Source organism: Ovis aries, chromosome 1 (assembly GCF_016772045.2).
Source record: "Ovis aries strain OAR_USU_Benz2616 breed Rambouillet chromosome 1, ARS-UI_Ramb_v3.0, whole genome shotgun sequence".
Taxonomy (NCBI): Eukaryota; Metazoa; Chordata; class Mammalia; order Artiodactyla; family Bovidae; genus Ovis; species Ovis aries.
In genome coordinates, this window is record NC_056054.1 from 77,146,190 (window position 1) to 77,169,686 (window position 23,497).

The 23,497-nt window shown below is 38.6% G+C and overlaps 1 protein-coding gene across 5 annotated transcripts in view; it reads right to left on the reverse strand.

Annotated features, from left to right (window-relative positions):
• Nucleotides 1-23,497, reverse strand: part of FRRS1 (ferric chelate reductase 1) — a 53,295-nt gene that overhangs the window by 20,220 nt on the left and 9,578 nt on the right. For 3 of the 5 annotated variants that reach the window (XM_004002224.4, XM_060412063.1, XM_060412079.1), the window contains exons 2-8: nt 19,530-19,725; nt 18,379-18,515; nt 17,018-17,112; nt 14,805-14,952; nt 11,373-11,555; nt 5,771-5,869; nt 4,218-4,365 (exon numbers count right to left, since the gene is read on the reverse strand). In XM_004002224.4, the coding sequence (XP_004002273.3) occupies nt 4,218-4,365; nt 5,771-5,869; nt 11,373-11,555; nt 14,805-14,952; nt 17,018-17,112; nt 18,379-18,515; nt 19,530-19,725 (1,006 nt within the window). Of the gene's footprint in view, nt 1-4,217; nt 4,366-5,770; nt 5,870-11,372; nt 11,556-14,804; nt 14,953-17,017; nt 17,113-18,378; nt 18,516-19,529; nt 19,726-19,961; nt 20,036-23,497 lie in introns of all 5 variants that reach the window. The other 2 variants (XM_060412081.1, XM_060412077.1) reach the window with 1 other exon arrangement.

Sequence of the window (23,497 nt, forward strand, 5' to 3'; positions counted from 1 at the left end):
CTTTGTCCATTTGATGCAAAGAACTGACTTATTTGAAAAGACCCTGATGCTGGGAAAGATTGAGGGCAGGAGGAGAAGGGAACGACAGAGGATGAGATGGTTGGATGGCATCACTGACTCGATGGACATGAGTTTGTGCAAACTCCAGGAGATGGTGAAGGACAGGGAAGCCTGGCGTGCTGCAGTCCATGGGGTCACAGAGTCGGACACAACTGAGCTACTAAACAACAACAAAGATAATGAAAGCAACAATGACCTATGGGGCAACTGTATTTTGTTCCCCAGTACAAAGGAACTAAAAAATGAAATCCCTGAACTGATAATGTCCAGGCTGACGTTCTTCAGTTTTGTTTGGTTGCTTTGCACTCTACCAGTTAAAAAAGAAATGTCTGTGATTTATGTATCTGTTTGTTAATAAACATATTCATTGTACTATTGTACATTGTGAACACTATTAAAATAGAAATTTTTAGTGAGATAAAATAAATCTAAATAGAAAGTTCTAACATTGTTTTCTGTATCCCTGGACTATCTTACAATATGTACACCTTCATTGGAAGAACACTGTCCTAGAGCACTAAGTCATCAAACCACGGTATACAGAACAATCACCTGAGATGTTTGTTAAAATGCAGATTCCAAGCATAAACAACAGAGATTCAGTGAGTCCGGGATGGAGCTCAGGAATGTGCATTTCAGCAGTCATTCCAGGTGGTTTTGAAGCAGGTTATTTGATCCTCACACTTTGGAAAATACCACAAAACATGGTAGAGACTCTCCCTACCATGCCATCACCATAGCAACACCAGCAGAAGAGGGAGATAAAACAATCCTCTATTCTGCGCATGTATCATCCATGAACTCGGTTTTTCCAGGAAAATACTAATTAATTAAAATACTGTTTCTATCAGAAAATGCATTCTAATTTCTATAATGCTGGACTAAGAAGAAACAGTTGTCATCACCATACACCCAAAAACACACATAACTTATAGTACAATGGAATTCACCTATTTAAATGTACCTGCTTCCCTGGTGGCTCAGAGGTTAAAGCGTCTGCCTGCAATGCAGGAGACCTGGGTTCGATCCCTGGGTCAGGAAGATCCCCTGGAGAAGGAAATGGCAACCCACCCCAGTATTCTTGCCTGGAGAATCCCATGGATGGAGGAGCCTGGTGGGCTACAGTCCATGGGGTCACAAAGAGTCAGACACAACTGAGCGACTTCGCTTGTGTATGCTATCTGTCACTTGTGTGGTACATGTGTACAATGGAATATCAGCCATAAAAAGGAATGCATGTGAGTCAGTTCTAATGAGGTGAATGAATTTAGAGCCTATTATACAGAGTGAAGTAAGTCAGAAAGAGAAAAACATACATCATATATTAATGCATATGTGTGAAATCTAGAAAGACGGTACTGATGACTCTATTTGCAGAGCAACAATGGAGATGCAGACATGGAGAACAGACTTATGGACACAGGGGATGCAGGGAGGAAGGAGAGGGTAGGACAAATGGAGAGAGTAGCAGGGAAACATATACACTGCAATATGTAAAATAGCCAGTGAGAATTAGTTGTATGACTCAGGAAGTTCAAACTGGTGCTCTGTGACTACCTAAAGGGGTGGGAGGTGGGAGGAAGATTCAAGAGGAAGGGGAAATATGTATACCTATGACTGATTCATGCTGATGTATGGCAGAAACCAACACAGTATTGTAAAGCAATTATTCTTCAATTAAAAATAAAGAAATTTTTAAAAATAAATGATACTTTTCCTTTTAAAGTATGAATTTTTTAAAAATGCAAACTGTTAAATCTTCTAGCAATTTAAGGCATCCATTCAAGTCGATAATCATTTTTGGAGTACCTATGACATTCTGGGCACCAAAGGAAATAGCTGGATATGAGGAAAAGGGCACAGCATTTGTAATTGGAATCAACTTGGGTTTAACTCCTAAGTCTGCTACGCTTCACCTTTCTAGGCTCTAGTTCTCTTACCTCTACAAACAGGCAATACAATATCTATTCATAAGATCTCTGTGAGGGCTTCCCCGGTGGCTCACTGGTAAAGAATCCACCTGCCAATGCAGGCTTCAATCCCAGATTTCACATGCTGCACTGCAATTAAGCCTGGGCACCACAACTATTGAGCCTGTGCTCTAGAGCCCAGGACCACAACTACTGAGCCCTTGCGCTGCAGCTACTGAAGCCTTCTCACCCTTGAGCCCATGCTCTGCAACCCGAGAAGACACCCCAGTGAGAACCCTGCACACCACAAAGGGAGAGTAGCCCCCGCTCATCACAGCTGGAGAAAAGCCCACGCAGCAAGGAAGACCCAGCACAGTCAGTAAATAAATAAACAAAAATTAAAATAACATAGAAACCTTAAAAGAAAGTTTTAATAAATCGTATTTCTTAAACTGTTCAGTTTTAAAAAAAAAACTCCTATAAGAAATAACGAGATACATACAATTTATTGTAAGTGACAGCTGCGGATAACAATAATACAATTACCTGCACTTTAGTAATATGTTTTAAAATGCAAATATTTGAGTTTTTCCTCATTAAAAATTCATTTCCTACATTTCCCATGTTAGAAGGTATTGAACACTGAGGCTGTGAGCTCAAAGAGTTTAGGTTCATATTCCAACTCCACTGTTTACTTGTCTGGGCAAATGACCTAACCTCTCGAAGCCTGTCTCTTTCCAGGTAAAACAGGAAGAATAATAATAATGCATATCTTGTGTAGGTTTCTATGAAGAGAAAATGAAAACCTTAATGGTAGTGCTGAGCCAACAACTGGCCTCATTATGTACTAGGTAATTTTACCCATTATTATCATTTAACCAAAGTTATTTTCAAGCTACATTTGCTGTTATTGGTGCAAGTAAGAATACACGATTTGCCTAAGACAACCAAACATATCACCCACAACTAAACCTGCAAATATTCCTAAATTTTCTCTAACACTGAGTAGATATTTCATCCTGCTTTAAAACCTTTTGAACCTCTACTTCACCTATAGTATAAAGGCTAAACAACATGATAGAATATAAACTGCCATATACAAGACATAATTAACAAGGTCCAACTGTATAGCACAGGGAACTATATTTAATATCTTATAATAAGCTATAGTGGAAAGAATCTAAAAAAGAATATATGTTTTTCAGAAATACATGTATAGTTTCAAATATACATCTGAATCACTTTGCTGTACACTAGAAACTAACGCAACACTGTAAATCAACTGTACTTCAATTAAAAATAAATAACCACATGACAGACTATGCAAGCAAGGCTTTTCACAATTTTGCCCACACCACATTTCTGTTCCTCCTCCTCTTTTACCCCCATTCTTCCATTCTATGCGCCCAGTGCCTCACCACTTTCAGAGTAGGCCATATGCTCCAAGTTTGGGGATATTAAGTTTGGGAGATGAGTCACTAACTACAACATTACCTTGGCATTTCCTGCAATTCTTCAGAATATCATTAGCTAAGACCTTAAACATAAATCTGTTTATTCTTTGTAATGTGTTTCAATACCTACCAGGGCTGTATTAAAGATAAACTAAACATTCAAACTCATAAAACTTCCTTGAGCTATACCTGGCATCAGACTGACTTAGAAGGCTGTGAGACAGGAAACACAGTACACCTGCAGGGCACCATGAGGCATCCTTTTTCAAAGGGAGGTCCTGTAGAAGCTTACTCAGCTGTTAAGGAGTTATTCCCTTTACCCCTCTCTTCCACCCTGGAGAAAGCTCAGGTCCAAGGAGATGAGATTCATATTGGACAGGTCATCCACAAGAGCCAATATCTCCTGCAAAAACCCCACATAGTCCTGCCTTTAGGGTCCCTGCAAGGAAACTGCCAAAGTCACTACATCCAAGGAAGCTCAAAGATCCAGCTGTTGATCAGGTATTTATAGTTTTTCCTGGTCCAAATGCAGTTTACCAGCCAGAAATCACTTTTATTGTGTTGCCTTATAACATAGTTGACACTACCTTTACCTAGTTTCCAGGGAAACAAAGCTGGAAGGTCAACTGAAGTCAAACTGTCAGGCAAAGATGGAAACTTTGATAACTCTTTATTCACAAATGCATATCTCAAAAAAAGAGCAATTACCATAGTCTCTCCAAAAAAAAAAAAGAGGGAAAGAAAAAAAATGAGAGACAAACCTTAAAAAGATAGTTTTTATCAATATACTTACCATCAGCAGCTGCACCATCTGCTATAAATATGTAGTAGCTTGCATTTAGATCAAATCTATTCTTAACCCCAGGAAGGGTAATGTTTCTTCTGAAAGAACACTGCATAACACCATCCGCCAACCTCCAAGCCATGTGCTCAAGAGGATCCTGCAAACACATACAATGGGTCTTCTCAGCACATTCCAAATATTTGCTAAAAATAAGATGTGATCAAAATCCTGGACCTGTTCAATTTCCTTTCTCTAAGATCCTCTGTGCATGTTTTGTCTGCAGTGTCATTGTTTTTCCACTTCCTCTTTGAAGAGTACAAGAAACACATTCTCCCAGTATTTGTGTTTATCCCACTTGGCAAAAATAGTATTTTTACTACCTAGGCTAGAAACTTTGGCAGATGTACTAACTCCATCTGGCCCCTAATATACAATCAACAACACTAAAGAAATACTTAGCAAGTAATACACTGGTAGCCTAAATGCAACTTGTGATAAGCTCTAACCTCACAAGAAAGCTATGCACAGAACATGTCACTAGGTGGTAGCTACTGCCCCTTCGGAATTCATTTGCTTGTCAATTGCCATGTCAAAATGACACTTCTCTATCAGAAATAGGCCACATGTGGCACAGATGTCAACATCGGGCACTTGAGATAATTGCCCAAGGCACTGAACCAGCACCTACCATATATCCACCTATTTCTCATCAGTCAAGAAATTCTGTGTCACTAATGATCCTAAAGCTGAAACTCCAGTACTTTGGCCACCTCATGCGAAGAGTTGACTCATTGGAAAAGACTCTGATGCTGGGAGGGATTGGGGACAGGAGGAGAAGGGGACGACAGAGGATGAGATGGCTGGATGGCATCACTGACTCGATGAACGTGAGTCTGAGTGAACTCCGGGAGTTGGTATTGGACAGGGAGGCCTGGCATGCTGCGATTCATGGGGTCGCAGAGAGTCAGACACAACTGAGTGACTGAACTGAACTGAACTGAACTGAACCAACCTCTTAAAAATCTGTTTACAAGCTTTTTTGACCTTCTTAACAAATGATAAAATATTTTTAACAGATGCAATAGAAAAAAATTTAAGTGAAACAAACAAGAATTCATCTTTTACTAAAAAAGAAAACTTTCCTGTGCTTTCTAAAGCATGGAAAAGGGGTATGGTAACTGTAGTTTACATTACTGGACTGTATACTGGAAATCTGCTAAGAGAGTAGATTTCAGCTGTTCTCATCACAAAGAAAGAAAAAGGTAACTGAGGCAATGGATATATTGTTTAGCCTGATTTTAGCAATCATTTCACTATGGAGAGGGGTATAAAAACATCATGCTATACACCTTAAATACAAACAATTTACACATATATATAATAAAATGCAAAAAGGTATCTCCCAGACTGTAAGATAGGAACTCTGCTACCAGAACCCTGTTTGGTCTTTGCTGCTATAGCTGCAGGTTTGGAAGCTATTTTGCACCACAGCCATGGCACTGTCAGCCATATAGCCAGAAGATGGACCAACAGGTGGACAGTTCCAGAATCTTCATACCTACCCCAGAATCCATTATAGGGTGACTTCGCCCTGTCAAATGGGAAGGTTGTATGTGGACAATCTGATCTTCAAGAATACACAGATAAGCATCATCATCACCCTGAAAAACAATGACAAATGAAAAAAAGGTCAAGGGAATTTCAACAAGGGAGCATTCTTTGTCAGTCGAATTCTTATCTTTCCTTTAATCTCCAATATTCCTAAAAATTAAATCTTATTTAAAGTGATTATCAAACAGCAGACTGCATCCTTAAAGTGCATTTAAGTTATGGTACAAATGAATGACAGGGCTTCTCTGGTGGTTCAGTGGTTAAGGAATCCACCTCCCAATGCAGGAGACGTGGATTCAACCTCTGGGTGGGGAAGATCCCCTGGAGAATGAAATAGCAACCCACTCCAGTATTCTTGCCTGGAGAATCTCATGGACAAGGAGACTGGTGGGCTACAGTCCATGGGGTCACAAAGAGTTGGACATGACTTAGCGATAAACACCACTACCACCACCAAAAAAATAATACGGATTTTAAGTTATTGTGTACAGTTTTGGTTCTTTCATCTATTCTAAATTGTTCTCCATAAACTATCTAACAAGGTCTTTAACCAGCTTTTGTCACTAAATTCCTTAAACAAGACCCAAGACTAACAAGCTATAATTAAAGTCTTGTTAAAAATACCAATACGATTTTCTAACATTTGTAAAATTTACAAAAAATTTTAAATTTCTTGTAAAAAGTTCCACTTTTTACATACAAGTACATAACATTAGCAAAGCAGTTCCCTGTTACACATCTTCTACTCAAATCAGAATTGGTGCAACTCAAGAAATTTGGAGTTGTCATAATTTAAATCACTACACGTTATGGCACACAGACCAACTTTAGCCTGATGCCTGTTCTTGTACAGGCCACAAGCTGAGGATGGTGTTTACATATCTAAATAGTTTTTTAAGAATGATATTTCATGATAAGTGAAAATACATTAAATCCAAATTTCAGTGCCTATAAATAAAGTTTGACTGGAACACAGCCACACATACTAATTTACAGCAGTCTGTGGCTGCTTTAGCACTATAAAAGAGCTGAGTAACTACAAAGAGACCATGCGGCCCACAGATTCTGAACTCATTGCTATCTAACCTTCTGCAGAAAAAGTTGGCTGATCTCTGATTTAAACAAACAATGTGTATTTTCTAGAATGTTTATCATCAATGAAACAACAGAATTTTCTTGTTATTTCAACCAAAATTTAATACAGCAAAATGGTTGATTTTGAGGCAAACTGAGCGTAAGTCAACTAAGTCATTAAGGCAAACCTCTCAAATACTGGTGAGGAGATGAGGATGGAGAGGTAACTCTCGGTTTTCATGGCTCTACAGTGAGGGGAAGAGAAGGTGTTATGACAACCTTATGCTCCAGGCAGCTGTAGAAACCCCAAATTTGGAGCATGGTAGAACACACATGAGAAGTTCCAACCAAACCCCAGAATTAGACAGAACCTCCTACCCCTGTTTGCTCCTCTCAGCTCCAGCATCTAGAATGCACTCTATAAGAAAATATCAAGTGAGAGAAACAAAGATGACAACATAGTACTTATGATCAAAGACTGTGTTTTAATAGAGGAGACAATTAAAATAGTATGTGAAATATGATAAAATAGAGATTTAAACAAAGTGCTATAGAAAGACAAATTAGGTAGGGTCAAAGGATTGGAAAAGGCTTATCAGAAAAGATAGCATTAACCATGCTTCGGAGAATAAAAAAATACATGCGGATAAGATAGAGCTGCAATTAAGGGGAAGGTTTTTCAAACTGAGGAACTTCTAGCACCAAAGATATAGAAATATAAAAAGTATATGGAAACTTTAGGAAACAGGTAACACAAAGCTAAAACATATACAGGACAAGGCCAGAAACACCAACAAGGACTTTGAAAAGTTTTGAAAATATGTTAAAGAAAACAGTATTTTCCTGTAACTACTAAAGGTTCACCAGTGCTTTGGGGGCTAGGATTGAGGTTACCTCAAATGTGGTCTAAAATCATAACCTGAATCTACTATAAAAATTGTGGGACATTCTACAAAACAACAAGCCAGGAAAAAAATCAAGAAAAAAGGTAGGGTAAACATTCTAAAGAAAAGGAGATTAAAGAGATATAATAATTAAATGCACTGAGTGATAACTGATTAGTCTGGATTAGAGATTTTATATATATATATATATATATACATGACTTTATTGGGAAAATTAGGGAAATTTGAATATACATTATATTGAATAAAATTATTGTATATTTGATGGTGATATTATGATAATTGTAGGAGAATATCCTTCTTTGGAGATACATGCTGAAAAGGAAACATAAAATGTCATGATAGTAAATTGATTTTCAAATAGTGCAGGGAAAAAAATGTGTTAATATACAGTGAAAAAGTTAATCTACCCACACACACACACACACACACACACACACAGGGAAAAAGAGAGAGTGACAAATGCAGGTGAAGGGTTTACTGGTGTTCATTATACTAGTCTCTCAACTTTCATATAGGTTTAAAACTTTTCAAAACAAAAAGTTATGGTGGGTAAAACAACCTGAGAGGCGAGTAAAAGAGAGGAATCTAAGTCAAAAGTTTTCTTGAACACCAGAGAAGATGGTGGCAGCAGCGAATGAGATAACCAGCCCATAAGTTTCCCAGAGAGTATCTGAAAAGAAGCAAGAGATGAATAACAGTAGTTACTGTTTTACTATTGTTGTTGATCACCAAGAATGGAAAACACAAAAGGATGTTAGAAGGGTAGATAATAAATTCAGTTTGTAGATGATGGCCTGTGTTGTCCAGAACAGTCATCTGGAAGTAACCACCAGAAGCTGGAATTTTCAAACTGGACACACAAGAGAGGGAGCTCCCAGCACTGGGAGCATTCTGGAATTTGAGTGTTAAGAAATTATGTACAGAATAAGACAACACTGCACAAGGGGAAACAGAGAACAGCAGCTAATACAGTGTATATACTTGAATGCTTTATCTCAGAGAACAAAAAAAAAAATCTAAGATGAGGGAGACGTGTATATTCTGAATTTCAGTTAAAATTCAGATATTAGCAAATTCTGTTAGAAAAAATATGGAAAGTTGTGCTCTTAATTTTAGTAATGAGGTCTAATAGCAAAACAGAACTGCTATCATTAATGTACAAACCAAACTGAAAAAAGGTATAATTTAGCTTATCTAATCAGTATTCATAACATCAGATACTTTTGGTATTTGAACGTATATGACATACTGATAAGAAATTGCAGATCATAAAAATATCCTAAGAATTTAAAAATAATCAAAAATAGAAACAACCACTTTACAAATATTTTTGGTGATGATTTATTTCCCCCAATTTAGGCAAACAGGTGTACAGACGATTTTAATCATCAAATAGGCTTGCTCCATAAATTAACTGCACCTGTATAATTAAGTCTTTTTATAAACATGTTTGATGAGTACTATACGAGAAACATAAGATTTCTAAGTAAGATAAATATATCTTGAATTAGAGGTAAACATTTTTGTGTCATCTATGCCTACGACTTAGAACAGAATTAATTGTTCTACTTGTAGGCTCCTCATCACAACACTCTCTGTAACAATAGTGTCTTTTCCTCTGGCTGACAGATTTTATGTGACCAGAAAAGGAAACATGTTAGTGTAGTACTGCAGTGAGTTTCGGAGAAGGCCATGGCACCCCACTCCAGTACTCCTGCCTGGAAAATCCCATGGACAGAGGGGCCTGGTAGGCTGCAGTCCATGGGGTCACTACGAGTCGGACACGACTGCGCGACTTCACTTTCACTTTTCACTTTCATGCATTGGAGAAGGCAATGGCAACCCACTCCAGTGTTCTTGCCTGGAGAATCCCAGGGATGGGGGAGCCTGGTGGGCTGCCCTCTATGGGGTCACACAGAGTCGGACATGACTGAAGTGACTTAGCAGTAGCAGCAGCAGGGAGTTTGGCTAGAATTCTTTTATTTAAGTGACTAGAATACATATCCAAATGTGTACTCTACCTTACACATGCACCTTAATAAACCTACACTTACTCCAACAAGGCTATCATTGTTAACCCCTGCTGGACTCATCTTCAGAGTTTCCTTCATAGCCAGTTCCATTCACATAACAGGCACTATCACCATCTTTCCTTATAGCTTTACAGTCACATTTATTTTTAACCCAGCCTCCTCATGCACCATATGAATAAGGTTCATTTTTGCCAAAATTGAGAACAAAAGGATATGCTGTAAGTATAATGGAAATCACAAAAAGAAAAATGGGGAAAATGTTTTGAAGAATTGCAACATCATTTGATCAAGTATAAAATTTCCCATAAAAGCAACTTTAAAAGGGAAGGAGTCACAATTTGTTTATGGTATTTTTAGAAGCCTACTAAATATCTTCTATCTCATAGGTTTAAGGTACAACCTGTGTTGAATGAAAAAAGATAATGAGTGCATTGTGAAACTACATTTTAAAATATACAGGTCATATCACAATGTCATCCACCCCCAAAAAAGTCACACCTGGCTCCCTGAAATATTTGCAGCCAGCATATCAAGGATTACTGCAATTAGCATGCACTTTGAAGGAAAATATTTGTTCTTCTATCACAGAATCTCAGAGTTCCTTTTCTTTTTTAAAAAAATAAAGATTTCCTTAAAAAGTGATGTTTAAAACCTAACAGGAAGAAAACTCTCAAGAAAAGACTCCTTGCCAAAAAAAAAAAGACTCCTTGCATTTGTTAATATGGAAATCAGAGTTCCTTTTCTTTTTTAAAAAATAATGATTTCCTTAAAAAGTGATGTTAAGTTTAAAACCTAACAGGAAGAAAACTCTCAAGAAAAGACTCCTTGCATTTGTTAATGTGGAAATGAGAGGCTTTCTCCATTTGCAACCAACCCCCTCCACAGTCAGCTCTGCTGGAACAGGATAGACAATGTCCTGGCCTTTATAGCTTCTTCCTCTCCTGGGAAATCAGAATGCTAGTGCAGGACTCTGCTCTTCCACACCACAGCACAAGGCTGCCACCTACAGAATCTCTTAATCCGTTCAGCACTACCCAAGGAGAGTGGGACATTTTGTAGACCCAGTAAAGAAGCCATTTATGCCTGGAGACACCAGGTTTAATTCCCTGTTGGGGAAATGTGCCATGACCATCAAAATGGGGACAACAAGAGCAGCAATCCAGGCTGTAGTCACTTGAGGAAACTAGGAGTTGAAGAGCATCACAAACAACATGAGACTTTATGAAGAGCAGCTTTTTCTTAACTGCACTTCCTGCTTTATCGCAGACACAGAGGTAGACAAAGTGGCAAATCCGCTGGAAACAAAATGCTTTTCCTGACTTTCCTCAGGACAGTCTTGTCCTTAGAGATATTAATATGGAATGGCTCAACTCAACGCTGCTTAACTGAGAATCCAAGTTAGTTTCTCTGCCCTCCCTTCCCATTCCTCCCTAAAGTATGAGAATCTGACCCTGGAACAAATGCTAAACTGCTATTGATTATCACTCACTCCAGTGACTCTCCTTTCACCACCACTGATGTAAGTGAGAGGTACAAACCATCCATCGGTCATGGGAAAATGCGAAGGATAAATAGCCTTTACTGGGACCGCTCATTTCAACCATCACTGATTGGTCATCTCGTGTGAAGGACAAGAAGACACAGGCACGCTCCTTCTCTGGGTCACAGTTCAAAGGACTCCTGATACAGAACTTCTTGTTCCCACAGTCTGAAGCACTGAACTAGAAAAATGACAGGGTGGGGAAAGACTCTTAATTATCAAACAGGCAATTCATCTCCAACGACAGAAGAGCTGCTACCTTGAAGTATGGGTTTTAACAAGAATATATTTTCATAATAAGGATTCAAACAAGGGGAAAAAGACCACATCCCAAATTAAAAATTATCAAAGCAGTAGTTAGGTTGTAAACTTTTAAATTTAATTAATATTAATTAAAATTTGGAAGACACAACATTAATTGGACTATAATCACACATGAGTATTAAGATCCCTTTAATACAGAGAATACTTCACATTAATTATGTCTGGAGCAAAGTTTCGAGTAAACTTTGAGAAATTTCTTAGGGAATATTTAAGTCCACATTGACATTCTTGCCTAAAGGATATCCTCTAGCTTTCAGAGATGGAATTTTTAAAACTAAACAAACAAACCATTAGCAAGTTTTTATATTTAGATCCTGGACTCTGCCTCTAGAATTCAAGTTCAGTTTGATATTAAAATAATGTAAGAAAAAAATGGTTACTCCCATATATACCACCGCTCCAATAATCATAATAACAATTTAGTGGAGAAGAAGCAAAAACAATCTATGATGATTTAATTCAGAGCTTCTTGGTATTGCAAATAACAAAGACTATTGAAAAATGTCAGCTCTACAATTTGACAGAGCAAACAAGCAGTCATACTGAGTTAGAATGAGCTGTGACACCACATTTCAGAAGAGAGCGAAACATGAGTTTAAGTAACTAGATTTAATGGGAACTGTACAGAAAAACTCTCATCTCTTCTTCTACTCTAGCAATATTTCTGGCCACCAAACAGGTGTGGGCATTTTCCACAATAAGCAACTCTGCAGTTCTCTGATGACATAACTTAGTGTGCTGCAATTCAACTCTACTCTGACACTATCTGCCTGAAATTGGTGTCAGATCCCACAGGCTGAGGGTTCAGTCCCACAAGACTGCACCCACTTCAGATGCCCATCACAGATGCCAATCACAAGCCCCAGGTTGCCACCTGGACTTCAGAATTGTTGGCCATAAACTGGAGGTTCCCAGCACCTCCTCCTTGAGTTAGGTAGTTTATAAAGATGTCTCACAGAACTTGGGAAAATAGTTAACTTACTACATTACCAGTATATTATAAAAGGATAACAACCCACAAATGGCCAGATGGAAGAGATGCGTAGAGTAAAGCATGCAGGAAGGGGCAGGTGCAGAGCTTCCATGATCCCTCTGAGGCACCAGCCTCCCCGCACCTCTGTGTGGTCAGCAACCCAGAAGCTCTCTGAAACCTACACTTTTGGAACTTTTATGGAGGCTCCATCATGTGGGATGGAGAAGAAAATGGTAACCCACTCCAGTATTCTTGCCTGGAGAATCTCATGGACAGAGGAGCCTGACAGGCTACAGTCCATGGGGTCACAAGAGTCGGACATAACTTAGCGACTAAACCACCACCACTATCATGTGGGATGAAGGATTATTAGCTCAGTTTTCAGCCTCTCTCCCTTCTCTGGAGAATGGGGTCAGTGGGCTGAAAGCAGCAAGCTTCTAATCATGGATCAGTGTTTTGGGGGACCAGCCCCCATATAGGAGTCCACCAAGAGTCACCTAGAACAAAAGATACCCCATCATTCAGGAGATTCCAAAGGATTTAGCAGCTCTGTATCAGGAACTAGGGTCAAAAGGCCAACTATTAACAGAAACCAAGCAGAGGCCAATATATATATATATATAATTTTTGTTTATTATTTCACAGGAACTTAAAGAGAAAGTATAGTAGAGTGGAGAGAATAAGCCAATAGAAGCCTGGAAACATGGGTTTAGTCTGTCTCTGCTCTCCCCTTTATTCCACCGTTCCATTGTGTTTGCTAAAGAATTTATCTCTCAGGGTCTCCTCTAGCTCTCTACAAGTGCCAACATCCTATGATTCTGAATGAAACTCTCCATAATTGGAGATTATAAACTTGGTACAGAGATACAATAAAAAATCTCCAACAAGAACTAATGCCTTTTTATATGAATATAAGAAAAGATAACAATCTTTTTTTAGATTGTTAATAGATTCCTCCTGGGAAGCTCAGATCCAGACTGACTGGGAATGCCCTAAAGCAACTTTAAAATAAATAAACATTGAGACTAAACAAACTGAGAATTACTGCAAACAACAAATCGAATTGTTTGGTCAAACAAAAGTTCATAATAATGTAATCAAATGGCTCATCACATATTGCATAATGTGGAAAAGAAGGTAAACAAAACAAGACACTATATAGGAGCATAGGAGATTTAGCCTTCCCTATGAGAAAAAAGAGCTATAAAGAGACAAGAAAGTGGAAGGAAGAGAAAAAATGAACTAGTGTTTACTAAATACCTATTAAGTACAAATCAATCAGAAATCTTATATTCATTCTACTCGGTTCTCACAGTAATATATGATTCTATAAGAACTAGATATTATTATTCCTCATTTATTGGTGAAGAAACTGAGACTTTAAGATTTAAATAATTTGTCCAAACTCAAACAGAAATTAGACGAATCAGAATTCAGGCCCAAATTCGTTCTTCTGACTGTAATAACCTTCCTTAAGACATTTTTTGTTATAGTCACTTCTGAATTGAGAAGTCTAATTCATCAGAATTGCTTTCAGTAAAGCCTTTCCAATGTTCGTAACATGAAAAACCCTTTCCAAGATGTGTTCTTTTAACTGTACTTCTTTTGAATCAGAGGGCCTAAATAGAATTCTAGATGATGAGCTTGCAAGAGTCCAACCTATAGAATTCTGCAGTACTCATTGGCCTTAGTTGAAATAAGAGTAAAGAATTATATCACCATTTCAAGATTCTACCCCCATACCCCTCCCAGTTTAGCTGAAACCTAAATTTAGCTTCAGCTTTAAACTCCCTCTTCAGGTTTGCTATTTGGCTGTATTTTAAAAAAGAAATTAAACCCTGCTGCTTTAGATTTATTTTCAAATGAAAACATATCCACTGCTAGTATAGACTACATGTGAATGTCACAACCACACCTTGAACATGTAGGGTCCTGCACTCCTCTTATTCTAACCTATAAGTCATAAAGTTGTAGTGAAGACTCCCTCCTGATTTCCTGACAGGCATTCAAAAACCTGCTACCATAACCCAGGACAGCTACTCCTTTACAAACATCCTCAAGCACAGAACCACAATTTCTAAGGAAGCTGTTCCTTTAGACTGCATTTGATGAAACTATAAAAACTCTACTTACTGATCTTGTTAAATGGGAGACTGAAGGTACCGTTGGCATTGGTGCTATTGTAGCTTCAGGTGTTGTAAAAGGAAGTACGTTTGGTTGTGAAATTATAGGACCAGGAATCTTCACCCAGTAGATTTTGTACTTCTCAACGACTGTGGCTCTGAAATGCAGTACCAGCGAGCTTAGAAAGAACCATGATTGTGGCTCATCATGAAGCGAACAACAACAAAAAAAGATAACTAACTAGGGACATACAACCTAATACAGATATTTCCTGGATATATTGAGGGTTCAGTTCCAGACAACCACAACAAAGCACATATTATGATAAAGTGAGTCACAGAATTGTGGGCTTTCCAAATGCATATAAAAGTTGTGTTTACACTACACTGTAGTCTATTAAGTGTGCAATAGCACTATATCTAAAAAACAATATCTACATCTTAATTTTAAAATTGTTTTATTTGCTAAGTTGTGTCTCACTCTTTTGCGACCCAATGGACTCTAACCCACCAGGCTCCTCTGTCCATGGGATTTCCTAGACAAGAATTCTGGAATGGGTTGCCATTTCCTTCTCCAGGGAATCTTCCTGACCCAGGGACCAAACTCGTATCTCCTGCATTGGCAGGCAGATTCTTTACCACTGAACCACCAGGGAAGCCCAATTTTAAAATACCTTCTTGCTAAAAAAATACTAACCATCATCAAAGACGTCAGCAAATTATGGTAGCAACATCAATGATCACTGACCACTGATCAATGATCAGTGATCACCATAACAAACATAATATTGATGGAAAAGCTTGAAATGTTACGATAATTAACAAAATGTGGCACAGAGACACAAACTGAGAAAATGTGTTGGAAAAATGGCTCCCATAGACTCATTTAATGCAGGGCTGCCACAAACCAATCTGTACAAAACAATCTGTGAAGTCAAATAAAGCAAAGTGCAACAAAACAACAATGCCTATACTACCTGACAGAATTTTGTAGGAGGCAAATCTCTAATGACTCTCTTCAACCTCATTGCTAAATGAACTTTGACTGTTCTCTCTCTCTTGTCTTCTCTGTTCTTTTGGCGTATTCACAGCAGCTATGAGTGCCAGACCCGGGGACTGAAGTACACAGACTTCTACTCCTGACATGTACATGACATATTACTACTACACTTTTCACAGCGGTCATTAAAATTATTCCAAAAGGCATGTGTAATAAGCAGCTTATGGAGAAGGCAATGGCACCCCACTCCAGTATTCTTGCCTGGAAAATCCCATGGACAGAGGAGCCTGGTAGGCTGCAGTCCATGGGGTCGCTAAGAGTCGGACACGACTGAGTGACTTCACTTTCACTTTTCACTTTCATGCTTTGGAGAAGGAAATGGCAACCCACTCCAGTGTTCTTGTCTGGAGAATCCCAGGGACGGGGGAGCCTGGTGGCCTGCCATCTATGGGGTCGCACAGAGTCGGACGCGGCTGAAGGGACTTAGCAGCAGCAATAAGCAGCTTAAGAGAGAAGCAATACAGAGGCTGCACAAGCAACCATCAGCTCTTACTGGGGTCAAATATCCTTTTCCACATTCCACTCAACACACAGGTGTACGTAGATCAATGTACAAAGTGTACACTGTGTACGAAGTGAAGCAGAAAAGAGAGACAGGGTAGGAGAGCAATTCTCCCCTTAAATGACATTCATGACATCCCCCTTTATGACATTCCATTTCCTCACTGCATGTAAGACTAAGAGAGAAGTACTGTTCTAATTCTACTGAATTTCATAATTCTGAGGAACACACAGGCTCTTACTTTTCTGACAATCTAATCTGCAAGTGGTAACCATGGAAAGAAAAGTCATTCAAATTTCAGGACTGCTTTTTTTCATATTCTCATACTAATACAGGAACAAAACTTTAAAAGTATTCATCCATACACCATACAGACTCAAGTTATTCACTGATGGCTCTTATTAGTTTGAAGGCACTACCATTCTTCATTCACTCAACAAATGTCCATTAAGTGTCTATTAGGTCCTCAGTCCTGTGCTAGGTACTCAGTATATACTGCTGGAAAAAAACAAATAAAACCACCACTTACATCAGTAAACTGGTGTCGTTTCTATACCAAACCTCTGACATACTGGTAAACGTTCAGTAGTTATAAAAAAATGATGCAGTCTCTCTTTATTTCAATTATACTAGTTATAGAGTTGCAAATTCTTCTACTCACAGGAAGATTATGTGATTTGGGGCACTGCTTGGAGCATCCCAATAGACCTTGATTTCTGTTTTCTTTGATGGACTTCTATGACTTACAGCTGATCCCTGAAAGAAAACGGAAAAGAACTACCATTCAGTTACTCAATAGCTCAATATAGCTGGAACTACAACCATTTATCACTGTACAACCCTGGCATTCTGTTAAACACAAGGACTCGGGCGCTCAATAAATACATGTTGATGGGTTGACACCAAATTAGTAGCTGGCTCTAGAGTCAGCTGAAATGTAAGAACTGAAGAGAGTTACAAATATTGGGTGTGTTGATGCTGTATAGAGTCTGCTCATTATTTCATTTATGTGGGGCTTTCCTGGTGGCTTAGTGGTAAAGAATCTGCCTGCAATGCAGGAGACCTGGGTTCGATCCCTGGGTCAGGAAGATCCCCTGAAGGAGGACATGGCAACCCACTCCAGTACTCTTGCCTAGAGAATCCCATGGACAGAGGACCCTGGCAGGCTGCAGCCCATAGGGTTGCACAGAGTGGGACATGACTGAAGCGACTTAGCAGCAGCAGAAGCATTATTTCATTTATACTGTAAGCTTCTGGTTTTCTATTAATACATACAAATAGAATGCAGAATATTCATCAAAAGAAAAAATTCCTGCCTCCAAATATGTAGTATTATCTTTTAGTAATTCCTTTCTCTTGAACAATCTTGTTTCCCACTTTCATTTATCTGGATATTCATCCTTTGAAGGCTAGCTTAGATAAGCTCTTCCAAAATGCACTCACTCAATTCCCTCCAGTCAGTGCGGCATTTCTGCCATGCTTCTCACCCACCCTGTGTATGGTTCTAATCTGAGCCATCATACTATTCTTCTAATGCGTCTGTCCTATATCCATTTGTTCTGCTTGTGTCACATAGCATGTGTCCATATGCTTTGCTTATGGGTAAGGCTCTGAACTCATCAAATAACAAATCTTGTTCACCACTATATCCCTTGCAGGAAAGTTCCTGGTATAGTAAATGTTCATTTAATTAATTAATTAATTACAAAAGTCAGACCTCTGTTTCACTCTAGAGCTCTATCTTCAATATCAACATCCTTCAAAATTCAGTACAGTAAGAAACAATATTTTGATAAAATATCAAAAGCTATAAACTCTTAAAACTATGAGCCTTACCTTTTCTAGGATGTTGATGTATAAAAATATATTGCCAGTAGAAAAATTAGGTGGAAACTTTGCTCACTGTGACTCTATTCAGATGTTTGCAATACATAGGTAATGTCATCGTTTATCTTGCAAACACCACTCCAGTGAAAAGACCCATGGAAACTGATAGAAATCAGTTTCAAATGAAACACAAACCTGTACATCTTCACAAGTCAGAAGCTGTGACACGTGACTGTCAATCAATGTGAAGGAGCCAACAGGAGGGCCACTCGAATTCTCAGCGTCACGTGCTTCTAAGAGAAAGCCTTTAAATGGTGGCCCTGACAAAGTAACTGAGAAACAAATTAAAAGGTAAGTTAAGAGTTTAGCAACATCCCCCAAAAAGACTGTTAGAGGAAACATGTCACAAAATCAGGTGTACACATACAAAACTACTTTAGGAGAGAAAACAGTAGAAGTCATCTCATAGTCAAAGAAATTCTAAACCATGTTGCACAGGACATTATTCCATGAGGTATAATAGTTATTCCACAGGGAAGACAAGGTTGGTTATGGTCAGAGTGTGGTTCACGGGGCCAAAGTAGCTTGAAAAATGCTGATTAAAAGTACACTTGTGTCTTGATTGCAGATCCCTCAGGGTTTTAACAACCTACTGTATCCTCTAAAGCTCTAAGAAATAGAATCCATGTAATGCATAGAGTGTTCTAAATTTATTTTTTCCATAAACTCTTTTTGTTAGAAAATATCTATTAATATTTTGCATTTCTAACGTTACAGAAAATAGAGTTTGTAAAATGCTATTATAGATACATCCTTAAGTCTCAGCCTACTTTGTGCCAGAAGAATTAAGGAAACATATGAAATTATACAATATTAAGTAGGATAAGGGTTTAATACCTTAAGCCAGATAAAATAAGCTTTATTTTCCTCTTCTACTGAGTAAATAGTACTGTTAATGAAGATATATTAAATAATGACAAAAATATTTTAAAATCTGTTCTGCGGAATTCCCTGGAGGTGCAGCGGTTAGCATTCAGCACTTTCACTGCTGCTCTGGGTTCAGTTCCTGGTTGGTGAACTAAGACCCTGCAAGCTTCGTAGTGTGGTCCAAAAAAAAAAAAAAAAAGCCTAGTCTGAATGGATAGTAAATATATTGCTTATGTAATATAGTCATCAGTAGTAGTTAAACACAAAAATGAGAAGTGTAAGATCATGGTATCTAATGAAAGCAGATGAACAGATTAAATGAAACTATATCAATCCAACAGTGATAAAGATTCAATGTACAGTAAAAAAAAAAAAAAAGGCAAAATGAAAAATGCAAACTGTTAATACCAGCACAATACCTTTGATTTGATCTCCTGGCCTGAATGTCACCTGACTCACTGAAATGCGGTGAACAGGATGATACTGTGGGGTATGACCATGCTCAGGAATCATTCCACGGCATGACTTTGTTACTTTTCCACTGGGATAATTAACCACAAAACTAACATGCAACAGAAGGATGAAGGCACTGACGGTAAATCCAGGAGCTGTCATCTTAAAAAGAAGATTAAAAGTACATTATTTTCAAAAGTAACTAAATACAAGAGCTTTCATATCACAGGACAGTAAGTTCTAGACAACTATTTGCTTTCAATAATCATTTAACCACATTCTCAAAAGTATGTAATATAAAGAATGGGATGTATGAAGCTTGACCTGGATTTGAATCTCAGCTTTTCTAATTACTAACTGTGAAACTTAAGGTCAATCACTTAAGCCTCCTTTCTTACCTGAAATATACGGAAATGAAAACTCTCGTTTCAAAACTATTTTAATAAAATCTATAATAGATACAACCAAAAGTCTGAAAAGGAAGATAATAAATGTTAGCTTTCATTAGCATGATCGGGAAATAATAAAATAATCCTATAAAAGCAAAAGGTTTTGCTCCATTTCATACTAGAAAATTTAAACAATAAAGAACTGTTTCTTCTTAATTTAAATATCATAATCTGAATAAATCTTTGATATGAATTCTCCTAACTTCCCATTAAGCTACTCATAATGGGAATTTTATTTGTAGCACTGAAAACTGAGGATAACAACCAATTGCAAGAGACAGTATTTCTATTACCTATCCCTCAAATGGGCTTCCCTGGTGAGTCAGTGGGAAAGAATCCACCTGCCAATGCAGGAGACTCAGGTTCAGTCCCTGGATTGGGAAGATCTCCTGGAGAAGGAAATGGCAACCCACTCCAGTATTCTTGCTTGGTAAATTCCATAGATAGAGATGCCTGGCAGGCTACAGTCCATGGGGTCACAAAAGAGCAGTAAACAGCTTAGCAACTAAACAATAGTCCAGATACTTCTGAATTGTTAGCCAACGAAATTTTCTTCTCTCATCCAATTTATCTGCCTCTTACCACCTGCTTAACAGAAAACCAGTCCCGTCCTTGTCTAGTCCACATCAACCACTCACTTTGTGCATACATTCAGAACCTGCAAATCCCAGTATTTAATAAGACTAGAGGTAGACAGGGGGGCTTCTCTGGTAGCCCAGCTGGTAAAGAATCCACCTGCAGTGCAGGAGACCCTGTTCGATTCCTGGGTCAGGAAGATCCCCTAGAGAAGGGATAGGCTACCCACTCCAGTATTCTTAGGCTTCCCTGGATGTCTCAGTCAGTAAAGAAACCACCTGTAATGTGGGAGACCTAGGTTCGATCCCTGGATTGGGAAAATCCCCTAGAGGAGGGCATGGCAACCCACTCTAGTATTTTTACCTGCAGAATCCCCATGGACAAAGGAGCCTGGCAGACTGCAGTCCATGGGATCCCAGTGAGTCAGACATGACTGAGCGACTAAGCACAGCACAACACAACAAAGGTAAATGGGTAGGAAATGTTATAGGGCAGCCAAGTGCACAGAGTAGACAGGCTACAGATGAAAAGCACTCAAGACGCAGTGCATTCTCCATAGAAATGGGAGCTTTCTATACAGTAACTTTGGTCATAAAATAAAAACTCCCTTACAATCACTAGAACAAATTCTCCTTTTATAATCACGTAAATTACAACCACACACTGGACCAGAGCTAAACTACAGAAATTCCTTCTAGACACAAGAAATTGTGTTGGAGCTACACTCTTTAACTGGCCCTACATGGTACACCAGTGGCAACCAACTAGGTAGCTTGGCAACCAATTCTATACCCCTATCTTTTATCACACATTGAAGCTAGGTAGAATTATTCTCATTTGAAGATAAGCTAAAAGGACAAATGAACCAATCAAAAGCTTCTGAAAAATTCTGTATCATAAGAGAAGTATATACCTAGACCGCATATTAAAAAGCAGAGACACCTCTTTGCCCACAAAGGTCCAAATAGTCAAAGCCATGGTTTTTCCCATAGGCATGCACAGATGTGAGAGCTGGACCATAAAGAAGGCTGAGTGCTGAAGAATTTATGCTTTCGAATTATGGCACTGGAGAAGACACTTGAGAGCTCCTTGGACCGCAAGGAGAGCAAACCAGTCAATCTTAAAGAAAATCATCCCTGAATATTCACTGGAAGGACTGATGCTGAAGCTCCAATACTTTGGCCACCTGATGTGACAAGCTGACTCACTGGAAAAGACCCTGATGCTGGGAAAGATTGAAGCCAAAAGGGGAAGGGGACAGCAAAGTATGAGATGGTTAGGTAGCATCACTGACTCAATGGATATGAATTTGAGAAAACTCCGGGAGATAATGAAGGACAGAGAAGCCTGACATGCTGCAGTCCATGGGGTTGCAAAGAGTCAGACACGACTTAACACCTAAACGACAACAGCAAAGATTTCTCTGTAGACTCAGAGGAAAAGCATAACTCTGAAAATCAGTTCAGTTCAGTCGCTCAGTCATGTTCGACTCTGCGACCACATGGACTGCAGCACACCAGGCTTTTCTGTCCATCACCAACTCCCGGAGCTTGTTCAAACTCATGTCCATCAAGTCAGTAATGCCATCCAGCCATCTCATCTTCCGTCATCCCCTTCTCCTCTGTCTTCAATCTTTCCCAGCATCAGGGTCATTTCTAATGAGTCAGTTTTTCATATCAGGTAGCCAAAGTATTGGAGTTTCAGCTTTAGCGTCAGGCCTTCCAATGAATATTCAGGATTGATTTCCTTTAGAATTGACTGGTTTGATCTCCTCGCAGTTCAAGGGATGCTCAAGAGTCTTCTCCAACACCACAGTTCCAAAGCATCAATTCTTTGGTGCTCAGCTTTCTTTATGATCCAACTCTCACATCCATACATGACTACTGGAAAAACCATAGCTTTGACTAGACAGACCTTTGTTGGCAAAGTAATATCTCTGGTTTTTAATATATTCTCTAGGTTGGTCATAGCTTTCCTTCCAAGGAGCAAGAGTCTGTTAATTTCATGGCTACAGTCATCCTCTGCAGTAACTCTGAAAATAGTTAATTACTATAGGAAGCAATATTTAAGAAAATAACTGCTGGAGCAATAGAAAAATTTTATATTCAAACATGGCTTCCAGATCCTTTTTTAGGGCAGACCACCTTTTAAGGCCATACAAGATTTACTGGAGAGGATCAAGGTCATTATTTTAACCATGCGATCTTGGCCAAGTTATTATGAAAATTAAATGCAGAAATGTGCCTCACCTAAAGAATAGTATAGTGAAAAGTTTGTGAATATTGTGAATATATTTGCTATAGTGAACAGTTTGATCTAACTAATATTTATTTGTCATTGATTTTGTGTCAGGTGAAAGTGGAAACAAGACTTTTAGTCTCTGCTATGAATCCACCTGTCAGTGCAGGAGACCTAAGAGACTCAGGTTTGATCCCTTGGTGGAGAAGATCTCCTTGAAGAGGAAATGGCAACCCACTCCAGTATCCTTTCCTGGAAAATTCCATGGACAGAGGAGTCTGGCAGGCTACAGTCCCTGGGGTCGCAAAGGGTCAGACATGACTGAGCAACAGCACACATGCGTTTAGTAGCTGAATAACATCAATCAGTTCATTTAATCTCTGTTCCAGTTTCTTCATTTGCAAAACACAACAAGTGAACTGGGATAAATCCAGGTCCAATCCTAACATTACAATTTTAGGAAAGCAAAGTGGAAAAGCATACTAGGCATTATCAGAGCACGCTATATAAGATGAGAAAGGGAAGTGACTAAGACACCATTCACTACTGTCATTCATTTGGAAAATATAACAAGGTCAGACAGAGGAACAGAAAACAACAATTTCTTTGTCCTTGGCCAGATACTGACCATTCAAGGTAAAGTCTATTTTCATTCCAATGGGCAATGACAA